We start from the raw sequence: 23,691 nt of genomic DNA, 5'->3' as shown, positions 1-23,691 counted from the left end.
CCAGAGTACCTGGAGGAAACCCTCAAGAAATGGGAAGAACATGCAATCTCCACACACAGTGGAGGACTCCCTGTCCTGGTCAGTTTGTTATTGTATATAATTAATGAATGTTCTATGATTTTGTTTTTCATACATAACAACATAAATATTTTTATCAAATAGCAAGCTATGGTAAAATATCCATCCCCAATACATATATATTATTATGGATATATCATAACTCAAATATATCAATTTGAATTAGAAAAATAAACCATGGCAGTGCATGCTGTACTCAACATCCTTTAATCAGTTTATATCTACATTTCAGGTTGTCCACAAAACAAGTTAGTTCCTGTTATCAGTTATAGAAGTTATAAACAGTCATTCTCTAACGAGTCTCCTTTTTTCCTTTCTCACAGGATCCAGATTTACATGTTACTGAGAAACTACAAAAAATGTCCCTCCTGAAGACTTTGCTGACTTCAACTGACACGTTTAATTAAGTCTCCTTATAGAAAAGATTATCATCATATCAATGATTATGTTTATGCATTTCCTTTTAGTAAATAACAACACATTTTAATGCATTGATTATTAGACTTGAATTAGCCTATGTGGAACATCTGCCATATAATTATTATAACAAGTGCCTTAATATAGACACTGCAGTCGGAGCTGCTGTCAGAACTGCTGTTATACAAAAAGAATAAACTTGCATCTGCTTTGGAACATTCATTTCCCACCTGGGATTAAAAAAAAAGAGAGAAAAACATTAATCACTTATCTTAACACATCCTGACCAATCAGATTTGAGATTTCAACATCCCTAGGGTATATATAAATATCCGATTATACAATACATTATACGCAGTACACAGTAATACACCATACTACAAAATCCTATTATACTGTAATATAATTTAGGAATGTATTTACTGTGATATACTGTATGTATTTCATTTTTCAGATTTAGTTTGATATTCATGTTCAGTGGATGATGAGTGGTCAGTGAAGAAGAAAAAAAAATAACCACTAACCATAACCAATGTCAAATTAAGAGTTAAAGAAAAAAAAAAACAGGAAAAAAGCAAAAGCACATCATCTTGCAGTAAGCCACATTATGTTAACAGAACAGTGAAATCGGTGTTACGCTTGTATACCCTGAGTGTAAATCACGCTGAACTCCCCTCACAACTCTCTGTCTGTACTGGCCACTGAGGAAAGACCTCTGGGATGTGCTCCTTCCCTTGCAAAGAACTCATCTCCCCACTGTGAAGCAGCACAGAACAAAAGCGCTGCTCCCCTATTAGCACTGAGGTAGGCACCTTTGGTGTTATTAATCATTAATGAGTACCAGCATCAGGCACTTAGCTGGCGTGAGCCATGAAAAGGGAGCTGCTACCCACAGGCTCAGTGAGCAGCTCATGTGCTAGCCTATGTGATGAGCAATAGGGGTTAGGTTTACTCAGCTGTGGCTTTTTTCTTAGAAACCCACACACTCCTTCACTGAACTCTGTAAGGGGTGAGGATCACAGATTCATTGGTGTAGCTTCGCCTGCAGCAGCTTTAAATCACAGATTCATTGGCCTGGGCTTTCCCGCTGTAGCTCTAAATAAGAGACAGCTCTAGGTTTTATTGCAGAGGCAAGTGGGTGCAGCTAAAAAAATCTCTAAAACTACTCATTGCAACACAAATCCCTTTTGTGATATAAACTGATATAATGTGATAAAGTGGCCCTCTTAAAAAAATCTCTGTTTTTTCTGTTTGTTTTCATATATATATATATATATATATTTTTTTTTTTTCCCACAGCCATTATAATATGTCGTGTTTTTAGGACTGCATGCTCTTAAATACTCAGTAGCTCTCTCTTGTTTAATGAAGTCAAATACCAGTAAACACAAAGCTCACATGGAGTGTAGCCACTTGATGCTGAAACCCGTGAGGTGCAGTCGTTTTAGGTTTATTGTGATAATGAATATTTTATTATAGGCCCACTACAGACTCAGATGAAAATCAATATTAAATAGCAGTGCTAAATTCAGCTGTTGAAGGACCTCACAAGCATTTTCTATTGCCAAGATTGCAAATGCAGAAATATTTCCCATTGTTTCTACGTTACAGTCCAATCAAGAGATTGACAGAGCAATTGAAAAAGCGGTGATTGAGAAAAATATACAGCTTAAGACTTATGACTAACTGCCTTTTCAAGGGACATTAAATATGATTCATCAGGTAGGACTTTTATTTTTATCACGAGAGAGTAAATGTCAATGGTGAATCATTGTTAAATGTACAAACTGTAAGCTTGTTGAGCTATTTCCCTGCAATATACAAATGCAGACATTGATGTATACTGATGATGATAATGACGACAAAGGAAGCAGGGATGACTCACGTGTGAAGTGAGAGGCAGAGGGGTTGACGCTGTCGCTGCTGTCTCCACTCTCGCTGCTCGATATCTCCTCCTCTTCCGACTCCCTCAGTGAGGAGCACGGGGACGCTCCCTCCACTTCCTCAAACTTCCTCTTCAGTATTCCACTCATGACTGCTTCTGAGCCACACCTGCATGTGTGTTAAGGACGACAGAGCAAGGAGAAGGTTCTTTAATATCTAAGCTTATGTCTGCTACAATCCTCAAAGCACTCAATTAGCAACAAGCTTTCTCTCTTCGCCTCTCCTCCCATCTTTCTTCGGGCGACTGATCACCTTGCCACAAATGGCCTCAGATGGAAGGTGGAGAAGGAAAAAATGACTAATTGAATGCTTCTAAGTTCTAGGAAGTGTGTATATCTTTTACTGAGTAGTCGAAGAAAATAGGGCATTTGAATTCATGTAAAAAATTCACAAATGAAATTTAAACGATTCATCTGAATTTCCCTATGCGGTTATAAAAAGTGGCTGCGGTGAGGATGAATTAATCACAGATGTACAATATTATAGCTAAAAATGAGGTGAAATTTTAGGATACAGAACATCACCTAGGCACAGGATATCGGGAAAGTAAAGTAAGATTCGGTAAATAATTAAATCTGAGAAACCGACAAAAGCTTTAATTAGTATTACAGTTCGTTTAATTAGCATTGCTGTTAATAATGAAGACCAACAATCAACAGATAAATACAGTGAATCTGTTTGTTAGGAAAATAAATGGATGCAAAAAGGCACTTCAAAGGTTTCCATTTAAGGCATAATAAACATGTATGTAAGCGTGTATGGTCACTTACAACTAATAAAAACTAATCTAATACTCGGGTGATTAATAGAGTATATGGTGAAATCTGCCTCTGCACACTTAACGTGTGGCTGGTTGTATAAGTAACTGACTTTTTTCATCTAATCTGTACTTCCAAGTAAATAATGTTTCCTAACAGCGAGCGATACAGCAAAAAGACCATTTTACATTTCACTCTATGTACCACGTTCCAAAAAAGGCTTTCAGTTATAACAGATAATGACAAACATAAGTGATTCAATACAGAAAAGGAAGAAACATCCAGTCAGCAACATATTACTAGGAGTAGGTCAGTGTCGGGATATAATAATCAATATCATAATGCCTATAATGCTTGCCCCTGATCGCTCCTATACAAAGTCAATCAGTCAATCAAAAAAAGAGGTTTCATACTATACATGACAAACCCGCAATACAAAAATAATTAAATTTATAGTATTGTAGACTTTCCAAGACATACATATGTTCAATTCTATTCAATTTTATTTGTATAGTGCTGTTAATGATAGACATTGTCACAAAGCAGCATTACAAAAAATGTAGGTGGAGATTTAGACCCTTTATGCCAGAATGACAGTTTTAATAGAATAAATCTCTTGATCCTCTTCTGAGTGACACCAGGGAGTTATAAACCATGCTTATCAGACATTCCTTTTCTATAATAATATATTTAAAATCCAAAACAATACCAAATATGTTAAAAGGATGTTCAGTATGAATATCATAATCTTTATGATTACAGCAGCAGTTCCTAGGTACAATTCTATTGTATCCAGGTGTCATAGTATAACAGTATCTGGCCAAAGGTTTGTGGACACATGACCATCACACCCTTATTTGATTGTTCTCACAAAGTTGGAAGTGCACAATTGTATCATTACAATATCCCTTCACTGGAACGTCACAATGCCCAAACCTGTTCCAAGAATAACAAAGTTCCTGTGCACCAAACAAGGTCCATAAAGGCATGGTTTGCCAAGGCTGTAGTGAAAGTACTCCAGTGACCTGCACAGAGCCCTGAACTCAAATTTACTGAAGACCTTTAGGATGAACCTGAAATGCCGACTGTGCCCCAGACCTTCATCAGTGTCTGACCTTACTAATGCTCTTGTGGCTGAATGACCACAAATCCCCACAATCACACTTCTAAATGTAGAGGAAAGCCTTCCCGGAAGAGTAGAGCTTATTATCACAGCAAAGGGGGATTAAATCTGGAATGAGATTTTCAAAAAACTCATATGATCAGATGTCCACAAATTTAATCTCTAAAACTGGCTTCAATGTGTTTCCCAAAAGCATCAAAAGAAGTCGGGTATCCAGTTTGGGGAAATCACCTCTGTAGTATTTGCGGTTTTGTAAAAAGCCTAAGTGAATAGATGAGGTTAAATGACGCCGTCTTATAAATCAACAGGAGCATCTAGTATTAATGAGTTCGTAATTATGCTCACAGTATGGCTTTAATAATCAAGGCACAAATCTCCAGAGCGTTTTGTCAAAACCTTTTTTGTCATGTAGATGAGTGAGATCCTACACTGATTTCAAAAAGCTGCAGCATAGCTTTGAGAACACCCCAACAGTTACCTCTTACACACTCACTCTCTCTTGCTTTCAAAACTAAAATAGCCACTATGATGAAAAAGCTGCAGGAGGAAGCACAGATTAGTGGTGTGCCAGGAGAGAAGGAGGGAGAGAGGCAGTCTGGGACATGCTGCTGTATTGTTTCATGTGGCGAGGCTCAGAACCTCTCGGCGCTATCGGCTGATTACAGAAGCCCAGACGGAGCAGGGGGCGCTCGGCTAGGCTCTCAGCACAAGCCTATTGTTCTTCTGTGTGCACCGATGGAGTGAGGGAGGGATTGAGAGAGAGAGAGAGAGAGAGAGAGAGAGAGAGGGAGAGAGGGAGAGTAGCTGGAGAAGCTCCAAACCACAGCATACAGTGCTGCTAAGGAATGTCTGGCATTTTCCCTACAGTAAAAAAACACTTTTCTTATAGCCTGTGTTCTACATTCAGGCTGAACTAATCTAACTTCTTCCTCCAGCAGGAAGAGCATATATTACCTTCTCATAACCTTACTGATAATAATCTACTTTTTCGTGTTCATTTGTGCTTCACATTATTAATATAATTCAAAAACACGGTGAGACATCTTCCAATAAAAAAAACTCATCCAGTCCATTTTTGTAAGGCCCGCTGCTCTCTGTTGGATTTACAGGATGGGGAATGAGATAACTGAAAATGGCTTGTCCAGGTTTTTTGGATACAATGTAGGCCTATTTCCTTGTAATCATCCTAATTAGTTCCCCCTTGTTGAAAATCCATTCGCATTCTTAGCCCTCGGCGCATGCCGCACTGCTCTTTCATACCAAAAGTGGTTGCTATGGAGATACTAATATACTTGCACAAATAGTGTTTTTATATCAGAGACATTTTGATTTTTTTATGGGTTTCTGGCATCTACTACACACCCCCAAGGTCCAAAAATAAATACAAGCACCATGCTGCATCACAAATATATAATCATGTGACATTCATAAAATCATTGATAAAGAAAAGAGGATCTCCGATCACTTTATGTAAGGCTATATGCAGCTATTCTGATGCACACAAGCAAAATGAGTGCTTTCTCTGAGTTGGTTATGTATAACCATATTTTATTATAACTGCTTTTAAAATAATTATTGATAATAATACTAATATCACAGCCCTATGATGAAAGAACATAAAATGCAAATAAGTGGCTCATATCGAAGTGGTCATCTCTCCTTGTTAAAGCAGGGATCCTTCACTGGATCTGGTTCCATCCGAGACCAGAGCAAGAGTAGCAACTATTCATTTTTTGACACAATGAATTGGCATGACATCATGGGTAGCCCAGAGGTAACAAGAGACGACTGCTGTACTGTGCAGTAGCAGAGAGAGACAGAGAGACAAGGAGAGCAGTAACTCTCCCAGCTAGTTATTCCTCCTCTCCATACCTCATTCCCTTCTCTCTCTCTCACTTTCTCTCTCTCTCTCTCTCCCTTTGTCTCTCCTCTCTCCCGGCTAGGCTGCTGTACTTTTCCACAGCACACATACTCCATGTTGCAACTAAAGCATTCTGCAGCAAAACCCAGCACAAAAAATTCAGCCACTCCCAGGAAGAGGACCATTTCACATGCATTGAAACATATATGTACACACACACACACACACACAGGCACTGTCATTACTGCATCACCACCACAGGTACAGTATCACAAGTTGAGAAACAGAAGCAACATTAGCAGCTACTGTATATAGTTTAAAGAGAAGCCTATTCACCTGAGCATTAAGCCACAGTCAGCTAAACCCTGCTGAAGTCTGGCATTGGCACGTTAGTTCAGATCCAAGCAATGGGCTACATGCCGGGCTTTAAAGGAGCCAACTGACCTGCGTCCACCACTGATGTGCTCCACCCGCTACTCCCTCCACTCGCACTCAGAGTGAATGGACCGATTCAAGCCTGGATGAGTCGTGATGAATGAAGGCCTCCCATTTTACTCTCCCTGTACTGGGCAGCATGTGTGTGTGAGTGTGTGTGTGTGACAGTGTGTGTGTGTGTGTGTGTGTGTGTGTGTGTGTGTGTGGGAAAGAAAGAGAGAGAGAGAAAGAGAGGAGAGAGAGAGATCAGGGACGTCAGGGTACAAGAGAGAGAGTGGCAGTAGGAGGAGAGACAGAAATCGAAAAGGAAGAATGTTTTTGTGTGTGTGTGTGTGTGAGAGAGAGAGAGAGAGAGAGAGAGAGAGAGAGAGAGAGAGAAAGAGAGAAACCTGTGCATTCAGCAGCAGCCAAGCCTTTACTGTTCTTTCCAGTAAAGAACTCTCCTCTTCCCTCTCCCTGATTCTCTATCCCTCTCTCTGCTTCTCTCTCCCTCTCTGCTTCTCTCTCTCTTATTCGTTCCAGCCACACAAAGACTCATTAGGTGCAGCCAGCTGAGGGCTGGAGACTGAGCACAGCCTGCCTGCGAGATCACATGGGTGGGATGTCTGAGAGAGAGAGAGAGAGAGAGAGAGAGAGAGGCACCCTCTTCTGTGCTCCTGCTGTCTGCAGATATTTTTACCAGTGTTAGAAAGGGTGGGAGGGGGTAAGAGAAGGTGAGAGAGAGAGAGAGAGAGAGAGAGAGAAAATTCACTCTATATGAGAGAAAGAGATGTGCAGAGATTGCATGAAGAGGGATGTAGGAAGGAGAGGAAGCTACAAGTCAATACCCTGCACAGCAAGTAATCTAAAGAGATTAATGGGTACACTAACAAATTAGCCACACACACACACACAGAGGATTGAGACTGTTTTACTGGGATTTGTGGTAAAAACTCATAGATCTACAGTTAATTTGAGCTGCCACATGGTTTATCAATGCCACAAGTTTGCAGAATAATGATGCCTTCCAGTACCAAAAACTCCTTTACAACTATCCTAAATTTAATGTACATGAAAATATATTTTTATTTGGATTCTTAGACTCATATCTTAACTTGGTATACACTTTAGTCTTCTGCTTATCCTATGACTACCTTTACTTTGAAAGGTAAACAATACTTTTACATCTTTTAATTGGGATAAACCAGTCTAATACTGGCCTGAAAATCAGTATGTGGTAGGAAATGATATGTTTCCTGTTCTGACATTACAAAGGTGTCAAACTTAAACACAGGAAACACTTTCATGATTCTTTGTCAACAGAGGTGCGTTATTAGGAGTAACTAAGAGGATATAACCACTTGTTTAGTATCAGGCATTACACGATATCTACATCTCTGCTATTCATCTCCAATTGAAAAGTAGAAAAAAGGCATGGGAACATTCCTAGTCTTTGGCCACCCACAGTCGGCCAATTATTAAGTGATAAAAGGATATTACAGCACACATAAAAACACCAGGTTGAAGTAGAGTATAATGGTGCAGAGTACTGCTGCTGGGATTTCTGTTCAATCCCAAACTGAGCTAAAGCTTCTCTATAACTCAGACAGTGTTGTGCATTTAGGGCAGGATGGGTAGTGGACTACTGTTGCTAAGCAACGTACCTGCCAATCAGTGATCTGCAGGGTCATGTGGCAAGGCTAAACCCATGGGATTGGCCTCAGAAGATGTACAGGATAAATGAAGGTGCATATATTTACAATCTAAATCACACTCTAGATTATGGCATGTACATTTATCATGAGACTATTTCATTATTTCATATTTTAGTGCCAATACATATACACTGGATTAAAAGACTGCCAGAGACTTGTAAAATGTGTGGCATATAACAGTGGATTCATGTTTCAGTGAATTGGAATATGGAATAAAATGGAATGATGGAATAAAATGCATTTTATCATACTCAACATCATGTTCAATCAAGCAAAATGTTATTTAACAATCAGTTTCTATTGTATGAATAGTAAACTAATGAACATTTATTAAATATATCTATTGCTTCACATCCACAAGGCTACTTATTGTCTTTATTTAAATAAGCACAATTCAATCTGTGTACTAAAGACGTAAACTCAAACATTGCTTATAGTCAATATGCCATGAAAGCCATTTTCATCTGCTTGGTTTGTAATGCCATGAGTGTATTATATAGCATTAGAGGCTTTATGAAAGCCTTGTGAAGGGTCACCTGCCTATAAGGATAAAACCAATGTGTGTTTTGGGTTTAATTGCTGTCTGACTGTGTTTGAGTTTAATTTACCCCGGGACCACTCCTCAGAAATATAGCAGCCCAGTGCTGGAACATGGAAATGAAAAATTTTCTAGTTATACAACAAAACTGCACATTTCCTTGTCTTTAGGATTTTGCCACCATCAAGGGAACCCCTTTTACAACCTTAATGTGCATCTTTCACTTGGAAATGTATAAAGTGTACATTTAAAATAGTTCATAAATGGCCCTTTATATTTTTTTTTAGGTTAAAGCTTTAAAGGTACACCACAAGCCCTGTTCTAGGAAAACAATAAATACTACAAAGTATGTACCCTTAAGGTGGCACTCCAGCAACAAGGAAAGGTACAGTTTAGTACCCTTTTTTCTGATTATGTATAGCCCATGGGTATAAAATATTGATCTCGGAATGGATGAACACTAAAGCTGAGACTAAATGGAAAATCATTCAGAATAATAGCAGCAAGCAATTTCCTCATATTACTTGTGTGGCCTAATATTGTTCCATACAAAATGCTTTTGTTTTGTCCATGGGCCAATCAATGGCTCATGACCCTTCACATAAGTGCACAGGATAAATGCTCATATGTGGGCATAAGCATTGTGGAACCTGATTTCCCCACAAGATTTAATTATTCTCCTCATTTCCCCTCCATCTTGGGAACCCATCTATTGTATAACAGCGATATCTAATTTGCATTCTTTTCCTTTCCCCTCCTTATGGGGTATCATACTCACTGCTCCATTTCATAAAAATGCAGAGCATAGGCCGAGCGGAAGCAGTTCTGTTACACTGATTTGGGGAGCCTCTGCATCAGTAAGAATGACCCATTTTGGGAATGTGTGTGTGAATTTTGTTCCACATAGTGAGAATTTGGTCAACCGTAAGGGCTTCGTTTTTGCAAAAGAACTGTGCAAATGAGGTGTCCAGTTCTAAATCAAATGAAATTGTGTCATAGTAAACCAGATTATGGCTGGTTGGAGCTTAAAGGTATGAAAAAGTCTTTAGTAGTAATTGGATATTTTAATAGCACTTGTAGGAAACTAAACACATGCTTCTATATTTTCAGCAAATAACAGCAGATATTTTTTTGACAGTCTGATTATGATAAAGACATCAGTGCGTGTATTGAATGAGGGACATTTCTCAGTCTCCAAACAGCAATAAAAAATCAAGGCCAATATATATCAAAGAAATCCCTAAACAGATGTGAAGTTTTACATGAACAAATTCTCTGTTGACTCTCTAACCAGTACAAAGCTTTACACAGTGCATTACACAAATAAGGCCTTCAGACTACAAGATGCTGAAATCTCCCCGCAACACAGGAAAGGTAGTAAGTAGTAAAGAAAAACTCCTGCTGTTGTGATGCCAGCCCTCCTCAGCACGCAGCATGCTTCCTTTGTCACCTCTATTTAACTCCCTTTGCTTTCTGCTGTCTCCCCATCTGTTCAGCCTCTATCCCCAGCCTGTGCTTCCTTCTAAATGTTTCATACTACGTCACCACGGCTTTTCCATGGCCTTTAATTAGCAGCATGCTAACCCCTGAATGGCCTCAGACCGGAGAATAGCTGAGCCCAGTCACTCCACTGAATCACACGGGTCAGTTCAATAGTACACTTCCTGGCCCCAGGGCTCACACTTCTGAAAACAAATAAGTGCATGACCACTGTTTCAAATAACAGTGCAAATTAAAATCAGATTCCCGTGCCACTCCTACTAAACTAACATTATTCTATTCACTGTGAGATACCAGAGGGATCTGCTGTGGGGGAAGCAACGTCTCTTGTACACAGCCCTGTCACAATTATGAAATTTTGGCTGTAAAATGAGTAACTGTCATACACAAAACTGAAATTAACATTTTATTTTCTGCTGACTATACTGTTTAATAATAGACAGCCATTGCACACACACACACACACACACAGCAATTTATAAATATTGAATATATAAGAAGTTCTGCCTTAAGGAATATATTGGAAATACACTGCAGATATGATCATTTAAATATATAACTTATTACTAAAGTACTAAAGCAGACAAATAGGCTACTGGGAAAAAAGTCTTATTCCTATAATATTGAGTTTAAATAAAGGCAAATAATTAAACTGTGCATTCATGTACTAAATTTTGCCATTAACAAAACATTTTAAGCTGAGTTGTTCAGTGTTAAAACATTCATTGTTCCAAATATGACTGAGTCTGATTACATCAAGACATGAATAAATGGACAGTTAATGTTGTGTTTATTGACTATATACAGCTATGCGAAAACATTATTGCTGGATCTTAAAATGACTTGCAATCACCAAAAACCATTGTCATATGATTGTGATTAAATGAATCAAACTGTTGGAGGCCAAACAAGCAACATACACACTGCTAAAATTACACTTGCTAAAGCTGAACATTGAAGTACTTTTTATTTATTTATTTATTTATTTTTTAAAACAGCTGGAACATTTTATTATATTGTGTATCAAAAAGTGTTAGACATATTTTTAAACAAAAGGAACACAGACATTTGCTTTCCTGAGAAATATAAATGTAAATGGAGTTTTGAGACAGTCTGCCCTGTAGCTGGAGCAAACGCTTACAGATGATGTCTTTATATCACAGCACTCATGAATTCATGAAGTGTTGATTAATTTTCCAGAACAGCACTGCTGACAGGAGTCGGCATACAAACCATACAAACCATAGCGTGACGGTCATTAATATATTAAAAAGTGTTATAAATAGCTGTAGCAAAGAGTAATCACTTTGTAGAGCACTGTTATTGGGAAATGATAAAGAAATCACATCTCACAATTAACAAACATATTATATTTTTATAATATGGATATGATGAATTGAAGGATCTCTGTCATGCAATAAATAGCCAACACAATGCTGTACACAGTTAAATAATGAGTCTAATATTTGAACAGTGATTAAACAGAGTAAATCAAATTCATTTTATAATTAAAGGTTGTGATGGCAAAAAGTTTGCGAACCCCATTACAGAGAGCAGAAGAGTTTAAAATAGTGTTTGATGAACTGGCTCACCCCCCTTCTCTGCAGTCTACAAACTAGTGAAGCCAAGGCAACTGCACAGTACAGTCGCACTGCATCCAGACAGACAAAGAGAGAGAGAGAGAGAGAGAGAGAGAGACAGAGTGACAGAGGGAACAGAGACAGCAGGCAAAAAAAGGAACACAGTAGAAGAACATTTGGCCTGCCAGCTTTAGCTAAAGCTCAATATGGCCCACCTCATCTCTACAATGTTAGTGTTTTACTGTTGTATGGCACAACACAAACATTATTCTCCCCATATGGCTGTGCAAGTTTTTTTTTCTTTTTTCGAAGCGTCATACGTCAATGGAGCGGCTGTCTTGGCCCACTGTAGATGCAGCAGAGACAGACAGGGAAAGTGGAGCTTAAAAAGAGAGAAGTGTAAAAGGCCACTAACACCTCAGGAGAAGTGTGGTAAGAGTCCAGACTGTGTTTAACCTCATAAATCACACACACACACACACACACACACACACACACACACCAGAAACAGCCCTAAACTGCAACCTTGTGAGAACCAGGTCTCCTTTGGAGATTTCCAGGGAAAAGGGGATGTCTCTCTGTACATCCATACAACCGACAAAACTGTACACTGTAATGATTATATAGCTAAAGATCTCTGCTATAAACATAAATGCAGTGCTGATTCATGACATGTTTGGCATTAGATTTAGGAAGTGTTGACTGTACTGTACTTGGGGTCTGCTTCATGAAAAATACCAAGGCAGGAAATTCTTTAAAGGTCATGGCTTACTCTTTCAGGACAGCGTTCAAAAGGTGCAGTATTCTGTGAGGAAGGCCTGGTATGGGTAAGTTGTTGACTTAAAAAGATATTTCTTTCTTTTTGTAATGCCTAGTAAACTACTCAATATTGCACAGGAACGTATCAGTCATTTTTTAAAAAGCAGTTATTGGGTCTGCCAGAAGAACCTGAAAATACGAAATCTGGAAATGTCCTCATGTCCTCATATCACCTAGCATATTAACACTACTAGCTAGCTAGCTAGTTTCCCTTAGAGATCAATAAAGTCCATCTATATCTATAGATATCTGTTCTTTAACTCATATTAGCTCAGTTAGCCAGCCCATTTGCTAACTATCCATAACTGCTAGTAATGCTAATACTGTAGCTTTGTCTTGAGCATATATGTCATATTTCAGTATCAACGGTACAATTAGAATTTTATTATTCTTAATAATAATATATTATCCACATTCAAGATATACCATAACAATCAGAAGGGTATCTTTTTCATTTTTAGTACGTTAACTAACTTAGTTTGTTTGTCCACTGGACTTTAATACATAAAGCTCCACAAATCAGTAAAGTATTGAGTGTTCTCAGTGTAGAAAAACCCTAAATACTAACTTACCTAAATACTAAATCTACATGTATTTAAACTCGTGTTTAGGAGTAGTGATTTGACTGTCTACTATCTACTAATAATAAATAATTCTTAATAAACCCGGGTACAAAGAGGAGTACAAATGATCACAAGTTATCACATAATATTTTGCTTTATAAATTTATAAAGTAAAGAGTAAAGCACACAAAGCCTAAAAAGCAGGTGATATAAACTGACTCCGTAAAGTATAACACATTACTAATGACTTGCTAGTCTATCTGATTTGCAATGAATGCCCAATCAATCTATGATTTGTGGGCCTGTAAATCAATACCCATCCCAATCTAAACAAAAACACATGCTATTACTCATTGTTCAAAAAGGCAGCAGCCCACACACGCTGCTGAAATGACTTATAAAATTTCCTAATCACTGTCTTCTTTAAACAAAATGTATGAATGCAAAAATGAGTCTTTTGGAAAAAAAAAAAAAACACAAACTGGGAGACTATACAGAACTTGTCTTTTTTTTGGGAGCAACAAGCAAAAATATATGAGCCAATTAAAGACAAAGGAGCCCATTTAAGCAAATGTACTACATTCAGTGCTTTATGGAAATGAGGCTTCATTCCAGCTCTGTACATTTGTTAACTTGCTGTTGCCCAAGGCAAGGCATTAGTCATCAACACACAGACACACGCACACACACACACACACACACACACACACACACACACATACATGAAAGGAGCGAGACAGAGCTGGCTGCTGTTCAGTATCCTGCACACGGAGCAGACTGCTGCAGCTAGTGCCCAGCATTGATCTCCTCATCCTCCACCCAGAACAATGGAGGGGGAAAAAAAAGCTCCATTCCTCCATGCATGTGCACAGGTTCAGCTTTACAGTGACACACAGAATGTGAACTCGGTGGTCTCGTAGTAATGTTTATTAAAGCGGACTGTATTCCCTCGTGTTACACAGAGCCTTGAACTCTTAATAGAAATAAATGCCAGGCTGCTCCTCTCATCATGGCTTGTGTTAACGCATAAATTAAGAAGGACATTAAAATATGCACCGCTAGTGAAACACAAACATTGAGTGTTATCAGGTCCTAGTATGCTAATGACTGGGCTGGAGTAAAGCATTAAGAAAATTGCTATTTGATAAATGAAAGTCTATTTGCAGCTTCTTTGATCAAGCATCATGGGATATTGATTCAATGCTGCCGGAATGCTCTAGGCACAGGGGACATTACCTGGACTATTAAATATTTTCTGACTGTTTTAAGATACTGGTTAAGATTAATTGTCTTTTTGCATTTTTTTTAAAGAAACTTGTCAATGTTTCAAAAAGTTTATTTTTGACTCTGACAAAGTCCAAGGTCAATGGACACAAATTAGACCTCAAGTAAAAAAAAAAAAAAACCCATAGCACACTTGCACTTAGCAACTGCGCAGATTTTTCCCGAAGTTGTAAATCCCACCTGTATCAATTCCACTCTAAATGACATTCCTCTCACGTACTTTTGTGGCATAATCAGGTACTTTCGCCCTCATGTCAATCATAAGACACCCCTGAATAATTCATAAAAATATTTTTTATTTATGTCTGCATTTTTCCCATGCCAAGAGTAAAAAAAAAAACTTAGGAGAAGCTGAAGCTTGAGTAGACAGAGATGCACAACATCTCACATAGCGAACAATGCTTTCATCTTTAATCCAAGCACTGGGAGGCTGGGGTTGTCTGGGTCTACACACACACACACACACACACACACACATATTATTAATTCATTTTCTCACTGAGATCTGATAACATTTTCATATTTAAACCATAGACGGCTTTTGTCAGCGAAGAGTTATGAAGCTAATCTTGTTTGTGTTAATTGTGAAAAAATAATTACAATTATTTAAACACCTCTCTTTGGATTGGATTCAATAACATATTGTGTAAACTGGATCAAATATTCGGAAAAAAAAAAAAAATCCTGCATACTTCACTTTTGAAGGGACTCGTTCCACACATGCCTCGAAATTGTCACTTTCAGGATGAGACAAAGATGTTTCTCATCTTTGTCTGATCCTGAAAATGACAATTATTTGAAAATCCTTAACATCACATCTGAATCAACTGCGGCAGTCTAGTGAGTCTAATGATGTGGTTGTAATTTGGAGCTGAGTAAGGCTGTAAATGACTGAAGCAGTGCCAGGTGTGGTACCCGTTACTGATTGGCAGCTACCTGACAGCCAGGGTGTGTGTGCAGTCTAAAATTAGATGAGTGCATGTGTAGGCTGAGACACTGAGTGTGTGTCACCAAAAGATGACTAAACTGCCATTCATGCCAAACAATCACTGTGGGACAGAAGAATTATACAAGTACATGCTTTCAGTTCAAGAGCATAAATCCTTCTTTTAATTTACCTTGATGTGAACCACCTAATGTTAATCTAATTAAGTAGGCTTAAAAGTGATGCTAGTGTCTGAGTAGAATACCCAGTTCTCAGCTCTAACAGTAACTGGCATATTGTTCCTATACAGATGCCTCGTGTCAAGATGTACGATGACAGAATCAGATTACTGCTGTATTGTTTGCTGGCACAATAGTAGGATCTGACATATATTTACGATTGATATGATGGTGAATTAATTAGCCTGCTTCCCAGCTGAGAGGACACATGTACAGCTGTGCGCAGAATGCTTTTTCTAATCTCTCTTTAGATTCAGTATATTTTCCATACGGGCACGCTCACAGGCAAGCTCTGTTGGCATCACTAATTGGTAGCCTGATTTGCTACTGTTCAGTCTTCAGTGCTTCAATAATATATTCTGGAACAAATCCTTCGCGTTTATCTGTTACAGAAATGTCGGCATTCAAAACAAAACAAAGAAATACATATTCCAATGTTCCCGGGATGGCTGAGTTAACCTTAGGTAACCTCAGACCGAAACACTTAAGAGACGCAGCCACACAGACAGACCCGCACAGTTACTGCCACTGCATACACTCACTCGTGCAAAAACACCAAAAAAACGAATGCGTGAATGGCACTCATCTACAGATTTGATTTTTAATATTAAACAATGCAGAACATCCAATTAGAAAATTCAACAAATGATCTGTCGGATTATTATTAGTGACACATCAGAAGAGTTACGGTAGACTGCACCAATTAGTTAGATAGTAATTTACGATTGACTAACAACCATATTACTTCAAGTTGTCTATCTTGATGTGGTCTGGAATATATAAACATACGGCAACTGTCTCCCCATGCAGTTATTTTAACCACATTAAAAATTGGTTGCCATAGCAATATGAGAGAGAAGAGATAGTGAGGGAGAGAAAGCAGGCTCTGAATAATCTGAAAAGAACAATACAAAGCGACATTATTTTAAGAAAATTGTCCCCCAATTTGTGTAATGACTTTGTATAAAATCCCTCATTTGTAAACATAAAATTCAAAGAACATATCTAGGTACAAACGTGGCCTGATCAAAATACTCAAGCCCTAAGTCACGTTGCCTTTTGTTCACACGTCTGCTCGTGTTCATGTTTAAGCCTGATATTGAAAGGCAACGCTGAATGGACTGTCCTTCCTCGGTTCTCTTTCTGGTTCTTTTGTGTTGAAAAATATGTCTGTGGAATAATACTGCCTCCAGAAATAGTACTGTTGATTAGAATAGTTTCATGCATTATGTCACTGATCTGTAGCATTTATGTGGCGCGTACCCTTTCACAACATGCTTTCAGTCGATGTGACTGAAAATGGATGTGGAATAGATGATAGCTCTATTGCATAGGATTTCCATGCATTACATAACTGACATATTCTAAAATACTTAACAGATCATTAGATCCAGATCATCCATGTCATATAATTATATAGCAATAATTTACAATTATAACACCTAGAATCCATTTCATATAACAGTAGTGTATTCATATTCTTATAAATAAATAAAGAAATGAAATAAAGAATTTAAGTTATAAGATACCTAGTTCTTAAAATGAGAGATGTTAGGACGCATTGTGTTTTATTGCTGGTGGACGTGTGTAAAATGTTAAATGTTAAAACAGTTCACGTTAAATAAAAATTTCATTTGAATTGAAAAGACAAGTGTTAAAATGTTAGAATTGTTCGCCATTAAAATGTAGTCTATGGTAATCTGATGACAAACGACAAATACTAATGAATAACAAGAATTTATATGTCAGATGCAAACACATAAATATAGTCTATGCCTGGCAGTTTTTATTTTTATTTTATTTATATTTATTTTATTTATTTATTTTTATATATATGTAGGCTACTCTTTTATGGGCTTTATATATATATATATATATATATATATATATATATATATATATATATATATATATATATATATATATATATATATATATATATACAATGTACTCATGTTCGTAATCTTTTCAGAAATAGAAACTCTTTAATATCTCAAAACTAAAGCCTGACTGTGTTATGACAGCTTCTGTGATGTTATATTAGCCAGCTTTCTAAAGACATATTCTCACACCTTTAATGATGATGGCCTTCTGCACAGCACCATTGAATTTCAATGCGTTGATTTAGAGTAGTGTAATTAACTGCAGACAGGGTGAGAGGTGACGAGGCATTGAGATGTTTCCTGTTTATGAAAACATCTGTTCAGTACTAAATCACTTACTGCCATACTCATTTCAGTGAAAATTAAAAAAGAGGATTTCTGTTACTTACTATAAATAAAAAAAATAACAAAACAGCACTGGCCTTGAAGACTGGAAGCACTATGCAGGAGTGATATGGTCACAGTTATACGGAACTAGCAAATGCATGACACTTTACACTGTAATGAAACGCTGCAAAAGTAATTCAATGCAACAACCAACCTGTATTTAATGCTGCAACCACAGCTCTAATGCCTCAACCGAACACATGGTATTAAATGCTACAATGCCTTAAAAGTAGTACCCTGTAAATCGCATTAAGATAATACGAGAGGGAACGGCTTAGAGACAAGAATCTTTGAATAACATGTGCTCTCCTTGCCGCACATATAAACATGCCGAACAAGCGTCATGGCAACCACTTCCACTGGCAAGATGCTGAAAATCGCTGAGATATGGAGCTGACACAGAGACAGTGAAAGGAAGCCAACAGGGCACATCAAACCCCCCATAGTCTCTAATTGAGCTCTAAGAGTCCTTTTGTTCCACACCAAATGGGACGGATGAATGCCTGTGTTTCTTCATCAAGACTAGATTTGACTGCAGTATCATATTAACAAAGGCTCCGATTATTCACTGTACTATATGCATAGGTAAGCAGGTTTCAGTCTTCATATGAATGTCTTACACAAAGGCAGATGAGTTACTGAAATAAAATGCTGACTCACAAGTCTGCAAAGAAACCGCATGAACTGTTCAGAAACAACTGATTATATATAATTGTTACTGCAATTTTTATTGGTATTTCCTTAAAAATGAAGCAGGATTCTGTGCATATAACTGACACACTCTTGGCCTGCTGGTATCACAACCATAAAAACACTGGTGAACTTGTCAGATTGGAAAAAGCAAGATATTTTTTAATCCCTTAGGAGTCTTTTGTTCCTTAAATTAAAAACAGATTATTGCATCCTTTGTTTTTGCCCACCCCCTTCCCCCTGAAGGCGTGTACGCATGGCATGGCACAGGGCATTTTTCCAAAGCAAGCTGCCTGTTTCTGCCAAAGGAGCAGCCGCTGATCTCTTCCTCTACTTTCCTTGTATAGAACAAATCATAATTCTGACCTTTTACAGCACATCTTGCCTTACATCGATGGAGCAATATAGTCATATGCAAGTAATAACTGTGCATAATTCCAGGCCACTCTGGCATTGAAAGAAGACTAATTATATATATATATATATAAATCTATTTGTCTATATAGAGAGAGAGAGAGAGAGAGAGAGATAGATAAATAGCTAAACACATACAAACATATGTGTGTGTAACTGCTGCATGAATATTACTAGCACTGCCTTATATCAGTGTGTTTTCTACATGAATCAATATTTACATGATTATTTCAAATGACACAAAACTGTAAATATAAAAACATGCATTGGTTACAGTGACAGTGTCATTGAAATGTACTTAAATATACTACATATGTTTAGTAATTACATTACAATTCCATTAGGGATGGTAATAAATTGGGCAAATAAATATAGTCACAAGAATAAAGAGACAGAGACAGAAATACTGTCTAGGCTACAACCAGGAGATTGATATGAGGTTTGGAAATAAACCTATTCATGAGTGAGTACGTGTCTCTGTAGATAAATATGTGTGTGCACCTCTGCATTAGTATCCCTGCCTTTTTCCTGCACAGTGTGAGCCTTGGTGTATGTGTGTGAATATGTGTGTGCATGCTGGGAAGCATTGCCGCACTCAGCTGATTCCTTGCTGAAGGGAAAAAGGGATTGGTGGAGGAGTAACAATGGAAGCAGATAATGAGGCACAGTGCCACATTCAGACCCACTGTCTCCCTCTCGCTTCACCTCGCTCCTACAGACAACTGGCACCATGTTAAACCATTTACACTAAATTTGATTTAATTATGGTCGCAATAAGCAGGATTTCACATTTTTGCTGTCAGTTATATATTACAGATGCTCTGTTCTGGCTGACCACAAAACATATTAGACCATTAGGTAATATAAAATATCCTCCACTGCTGACCTGACCAGTGCAAAGAAAAAAAAACAAAAACCTTTTCCTCAGAATATGGACTACAACAAGATCCCAATTGGCTGCATAACACCTAGTGATAAATGAATTGCCCACTGGGCATGATCATGTCAATTTCTCCCACTATAATATTTAAACCACTAAACAGCTGACATTGATTATGTTTTACCTGAATGAGTAAAAATGCAATTTCTTAATGATTCATATCCACCATATACTCAGATTAATTGCAAAAAATAGCAATCTGTATGTCACAGGTCATACTTGCTTCCTGATATTATAAATATATAATAGGTAATAATGTATACATAATTAATAGTATATTTCATAGTAAATCATACCCTAAGAGCGATTTCCAAAGTATCAAGTATTATGCAAGAGAAATATAACCAAAAGCTTTTTTTATATCAACGTCTACAGATAATTGTAGCAGGTGTTAAAAGGAAACAAATGAGATCTGATAGATGTACAACGACATTTAACCTATAGCACACAATACATGAAGACATTGAATCTGGAGAGAAAACTTGCAGTAAAAAACAGAACTGGTTGAAACCTAAAGGTTGACTAAATGTAAATAATGTCTGAAGCTTCTTCATCACATACTTCAAAGTAAAGCATGACAGCCTAATGACAGAAACTAGTATCATACCCAGGACTGCCCTTTAAACCTATTAATGGCAATCAATCATTGAGGAAAGCCACTAAGGATCTAAACCAATCTGCTGAAGAGAAAGCACTAATACCCATCAGATCAGCTTTCCTCTTAATGACAAACACAGTCTCAAGCTGAACGAATAGTAAAAGAATGATCAGCTATAAGAGGCATTGGTTTCAGATGCTGGCCAATTATCTGTATTGACAGATGAGAATCCACTCAGCTGAGTGATGAACACGAGTTAAAGAGATATTATTTGTGAAAACAACAGATACTAAATTTCAAATGTTTTTCAAAGACTGAACACCACTGAGAAATCCCAGGGGGCCTTTAATTACAGCCATAACACTTGTGAATAGTTTAATCAGAAATTGAAGGAAAAATCAGTCTTGAATAAGGGCCAAAAGATTTCATATTATGAAAATGCATACAATATAATTAGACAGATTCTTACCTTAAAAGAAGAATATTCGTGACTTCAAATTTCTGTTGAAAAAAAACCCAATTCCTTATTAAATATAAAGCATGGAGGTGGAAGGCAGGTGGAAAGATATGACGCATGGCATGATGAATGACACACTGTGCTATCTGTCCAGACCTTCTCTAATTTAAAAGAAATATATTAAAAAATGTTTAACATGGCAGCAACAACATAATTATTAACTAATTCCCTTTATTCGGTACTGTTTTATTATTATTATTATTATTATTATTATTATTTTAGCCTTTTATCTATATTAGAGTAGTATCATTTTAATTTTAATATGGCTCCTTCATAATTTTCTGTACCAGGTGCAATTCATACAGACATGTTCATACAGTCAGCACATACCATCTAATGCAGTCCAGTTTTTATTATCTCAGCAGAACATATTTATGATTAAGGGCTGCTGTGACGGGTAAAAGCAATGTGTAGAGTCTCAGCCTGAGCCCCTGCGTGGGCCTTGTGAATGCTCCCTCATTACAGGAGAGAGCAATTCCCATGGGATTGGGCAAAGAGGCAGAGCTCTGCCTGACACAGCTGCCTGTTCTCACAATGAGATTCACTCACTATTATGTATTAAATCAACCTATTGTCTATGTTTCCTTAATTTTCAGAATTGTGTATCTTACACACACACACACACACACACACAAGAATAGAATATACAGAATTGTCATTATTGCATATTCGATTATATAACAGAATATGCAAAATGCTATATTTAAGTTTCTTAATTATAATTCAGACCAGTATAAGACTACTTTACTCTTGTGATCTAATTAGTTCTCTCTATGGGCTATTAAACCTTCTTCTAATGGCTTGCTGCATTGGGTTTGAGAGTTCATCACATCAGTTATACATAATAGCCGGCTCCTGGGATACAGAACACACCTTTAACACAATTTCACATCTAAAAAAAAAACATGCATATGATGAAGTCTTGTACAATAATTAGGTCAATACTACCAATGTGAAACATGATGCATCCCATGATGCTGACAATGTAGAACAGCGAGTGCACTTACCGTTCATTTTTATGAGATCCTCAAGAAACCTGACAGCAGCGACGGATGGAGAAGCTTCGTGTTTCAAGTGCGCGGTAGATGGAGTGCTGCTTAAGGATCGCATATCATATAGACAGTGACACTGTGTGCGAGCGGTGAGGCTTTTACTCAGCCGGCATTCAGCGCCTCCTTACAGTCGCATTGAGGAGCAGAAGCGCTGTTCTGGCCGACGGGCAAACAATGGGGCAGGCAGGGCAGCGCTGACAGCTCCGCCGGCCACGTGACCAAGCTCCACCAATCACAGCACAGAATGGGGGGTCGCTTGCTTGGAACAGCTAACTGGAGATGTTGCCAGATTTGGATAGTTACATCCCACATGGTACAAAACTGGCAACTCAGCGAGGGTGAAAATGTGCAGCCTGGGGATGGTATTTACTCGTTACAGGTTAGATTGTTCTGCAGAGAAATGTGTACGTTTCCATTACATGAATTTATTCATTCATGTTTTCATTCTTCATCAGTCACCACTCTTCAGGGTTTGTGATTGGCCTATAATGGGAACACTGGGTGCAGTGTGGGAATACAGCCTGAATGGGATGCTAGCCCATCATTCACACTCTCATTCACACCTAGGGGAATTTTAGCCAGTTCAGCTGCTGCCATGTTCCTTGGTGCTGGGAAGAACCCAGAGAACCCACTGATGTGGACATGGTGAGGATATGCAAAATTCCAAACAGATAGTCCTGAGCTTAGGACCAAATAAATAAACCTAGATTAAACTACCCATTATGCCCATAAAAATAAGTTTCTAAACAGTGGCAGCCGGTCAATAGGGGGCGCTGGGGCACCGCCCTCTTAAAGTTAGCCAGCGAATGCTACTTTAACTTTAACAACAATTAAATATTTTAATAACGAAATAAAATCATTCAGTCGTACTGTTGGTTGTATTATCATTTATTTAAAATAAAAAAATCAAAACTGTATTTCGTTCATTTCTGTGCGTGTGTGTGTGTGTGTGTGTGTATGTATGTGCGGGGCGCTGGACAAACGAGTGTGTATGTAGCTCCGTAAAGTTTTGAAAAGCATTCGACCTGAGGCTGAGCTCTGATTGGCTTGTTTCAAATTGTACTTGGGGCGCAACACTCTGCGCCCCAATCCCACACACTTTTGTTGTTAGCAAAACAATATTGTTTTTATATATTTGGCCTCATGTGATTGGACCATTCTTAATGAGTCTCATTACCACTCAGTAGAATGTCAGTTAATGGGCAGGTACTGATTAATGTGGAAGCAAGCGAAATATCTCGAGATGAAAGAAAATTCGGTTATATCTTTACAAAAATACCCTTCACAAGAGAATTAAGACTTTTCTGAGAAATAGCATGACCCAGGAGAGGCTGAATGCATTGGCCATGCTGTCAATGGAAAGGAGACCTGTGACTGAGATGAAATTTGTGTGAAATTTGCAAGCCAGAAAGAAAGGAGAGCAAATTTTCTTTTCAAATAGTGCCACTGACC

The 23,691-nt window shown here is 37.8% G+C and overlaps 1 protein-coding gene across 3 annotated transcripts in view; it reads right to left on the bottom strand.

Annotated features, from left to right (window-relative positions):
- Nucleotides 1-22,415, bottom strand: part of csrnp3 (cysteine-serine-rich nuclear protein 3) — a 28,716-nt gene extending 6,301 nt beyond the window's left edge. The window contains exons 1-3 of one of the 3 annotated variants that reach the window (XM_058393587.1): nucleotides 22,195-22,415; nucleotides 21,140-21,171; nucleotides 2,381-2,547 (exon numbers count right to left, since the gene is read on the bottom strand). In XM_058393587.1, the coding sequence (XP_058249570.1) occupies nucleotides 2,381-2,528 (148 nt within the window). In that variant the 5' untranslated portion in view covers nucleotides 2,529-2,547; nucleotides 21,140-21,171; nucleotides 22,195-22,415. Of the gene's footprint in view, nucleotides 1-2,380; nucleotides 2,548-6,517; nucleotides 7,100-21,139; nucleotides 21,172-22,194 lie in introns of those variants that run through there. The other 2 variants (XM_058393586.1, XM_058393588.1) reach the window with 2 other exon arrangements.
- Nucleotides 22,416-23,691: the final 1,276 nt, after the last annotated feature.

Source organism: Hemibagrus wyckioides, linkage group LG06 (genome assembly GCF_019097595.1).
Source record: "Hemibagrus wyckioides isolate EC202008001 linkage group LG06, SWU_Hwy_1.0, whole genome shotgun sequence".
NCBI classification, from domain to species: Eukaryota; Metazoa; Chordata; class Actinopteri; order Siluriformes; family Bagridae; genus Hemibagrus; species Hemibagrus wyckioides.
This window is presented reverse-complemented; position numbering and strand designations above follow the sequence as displayed.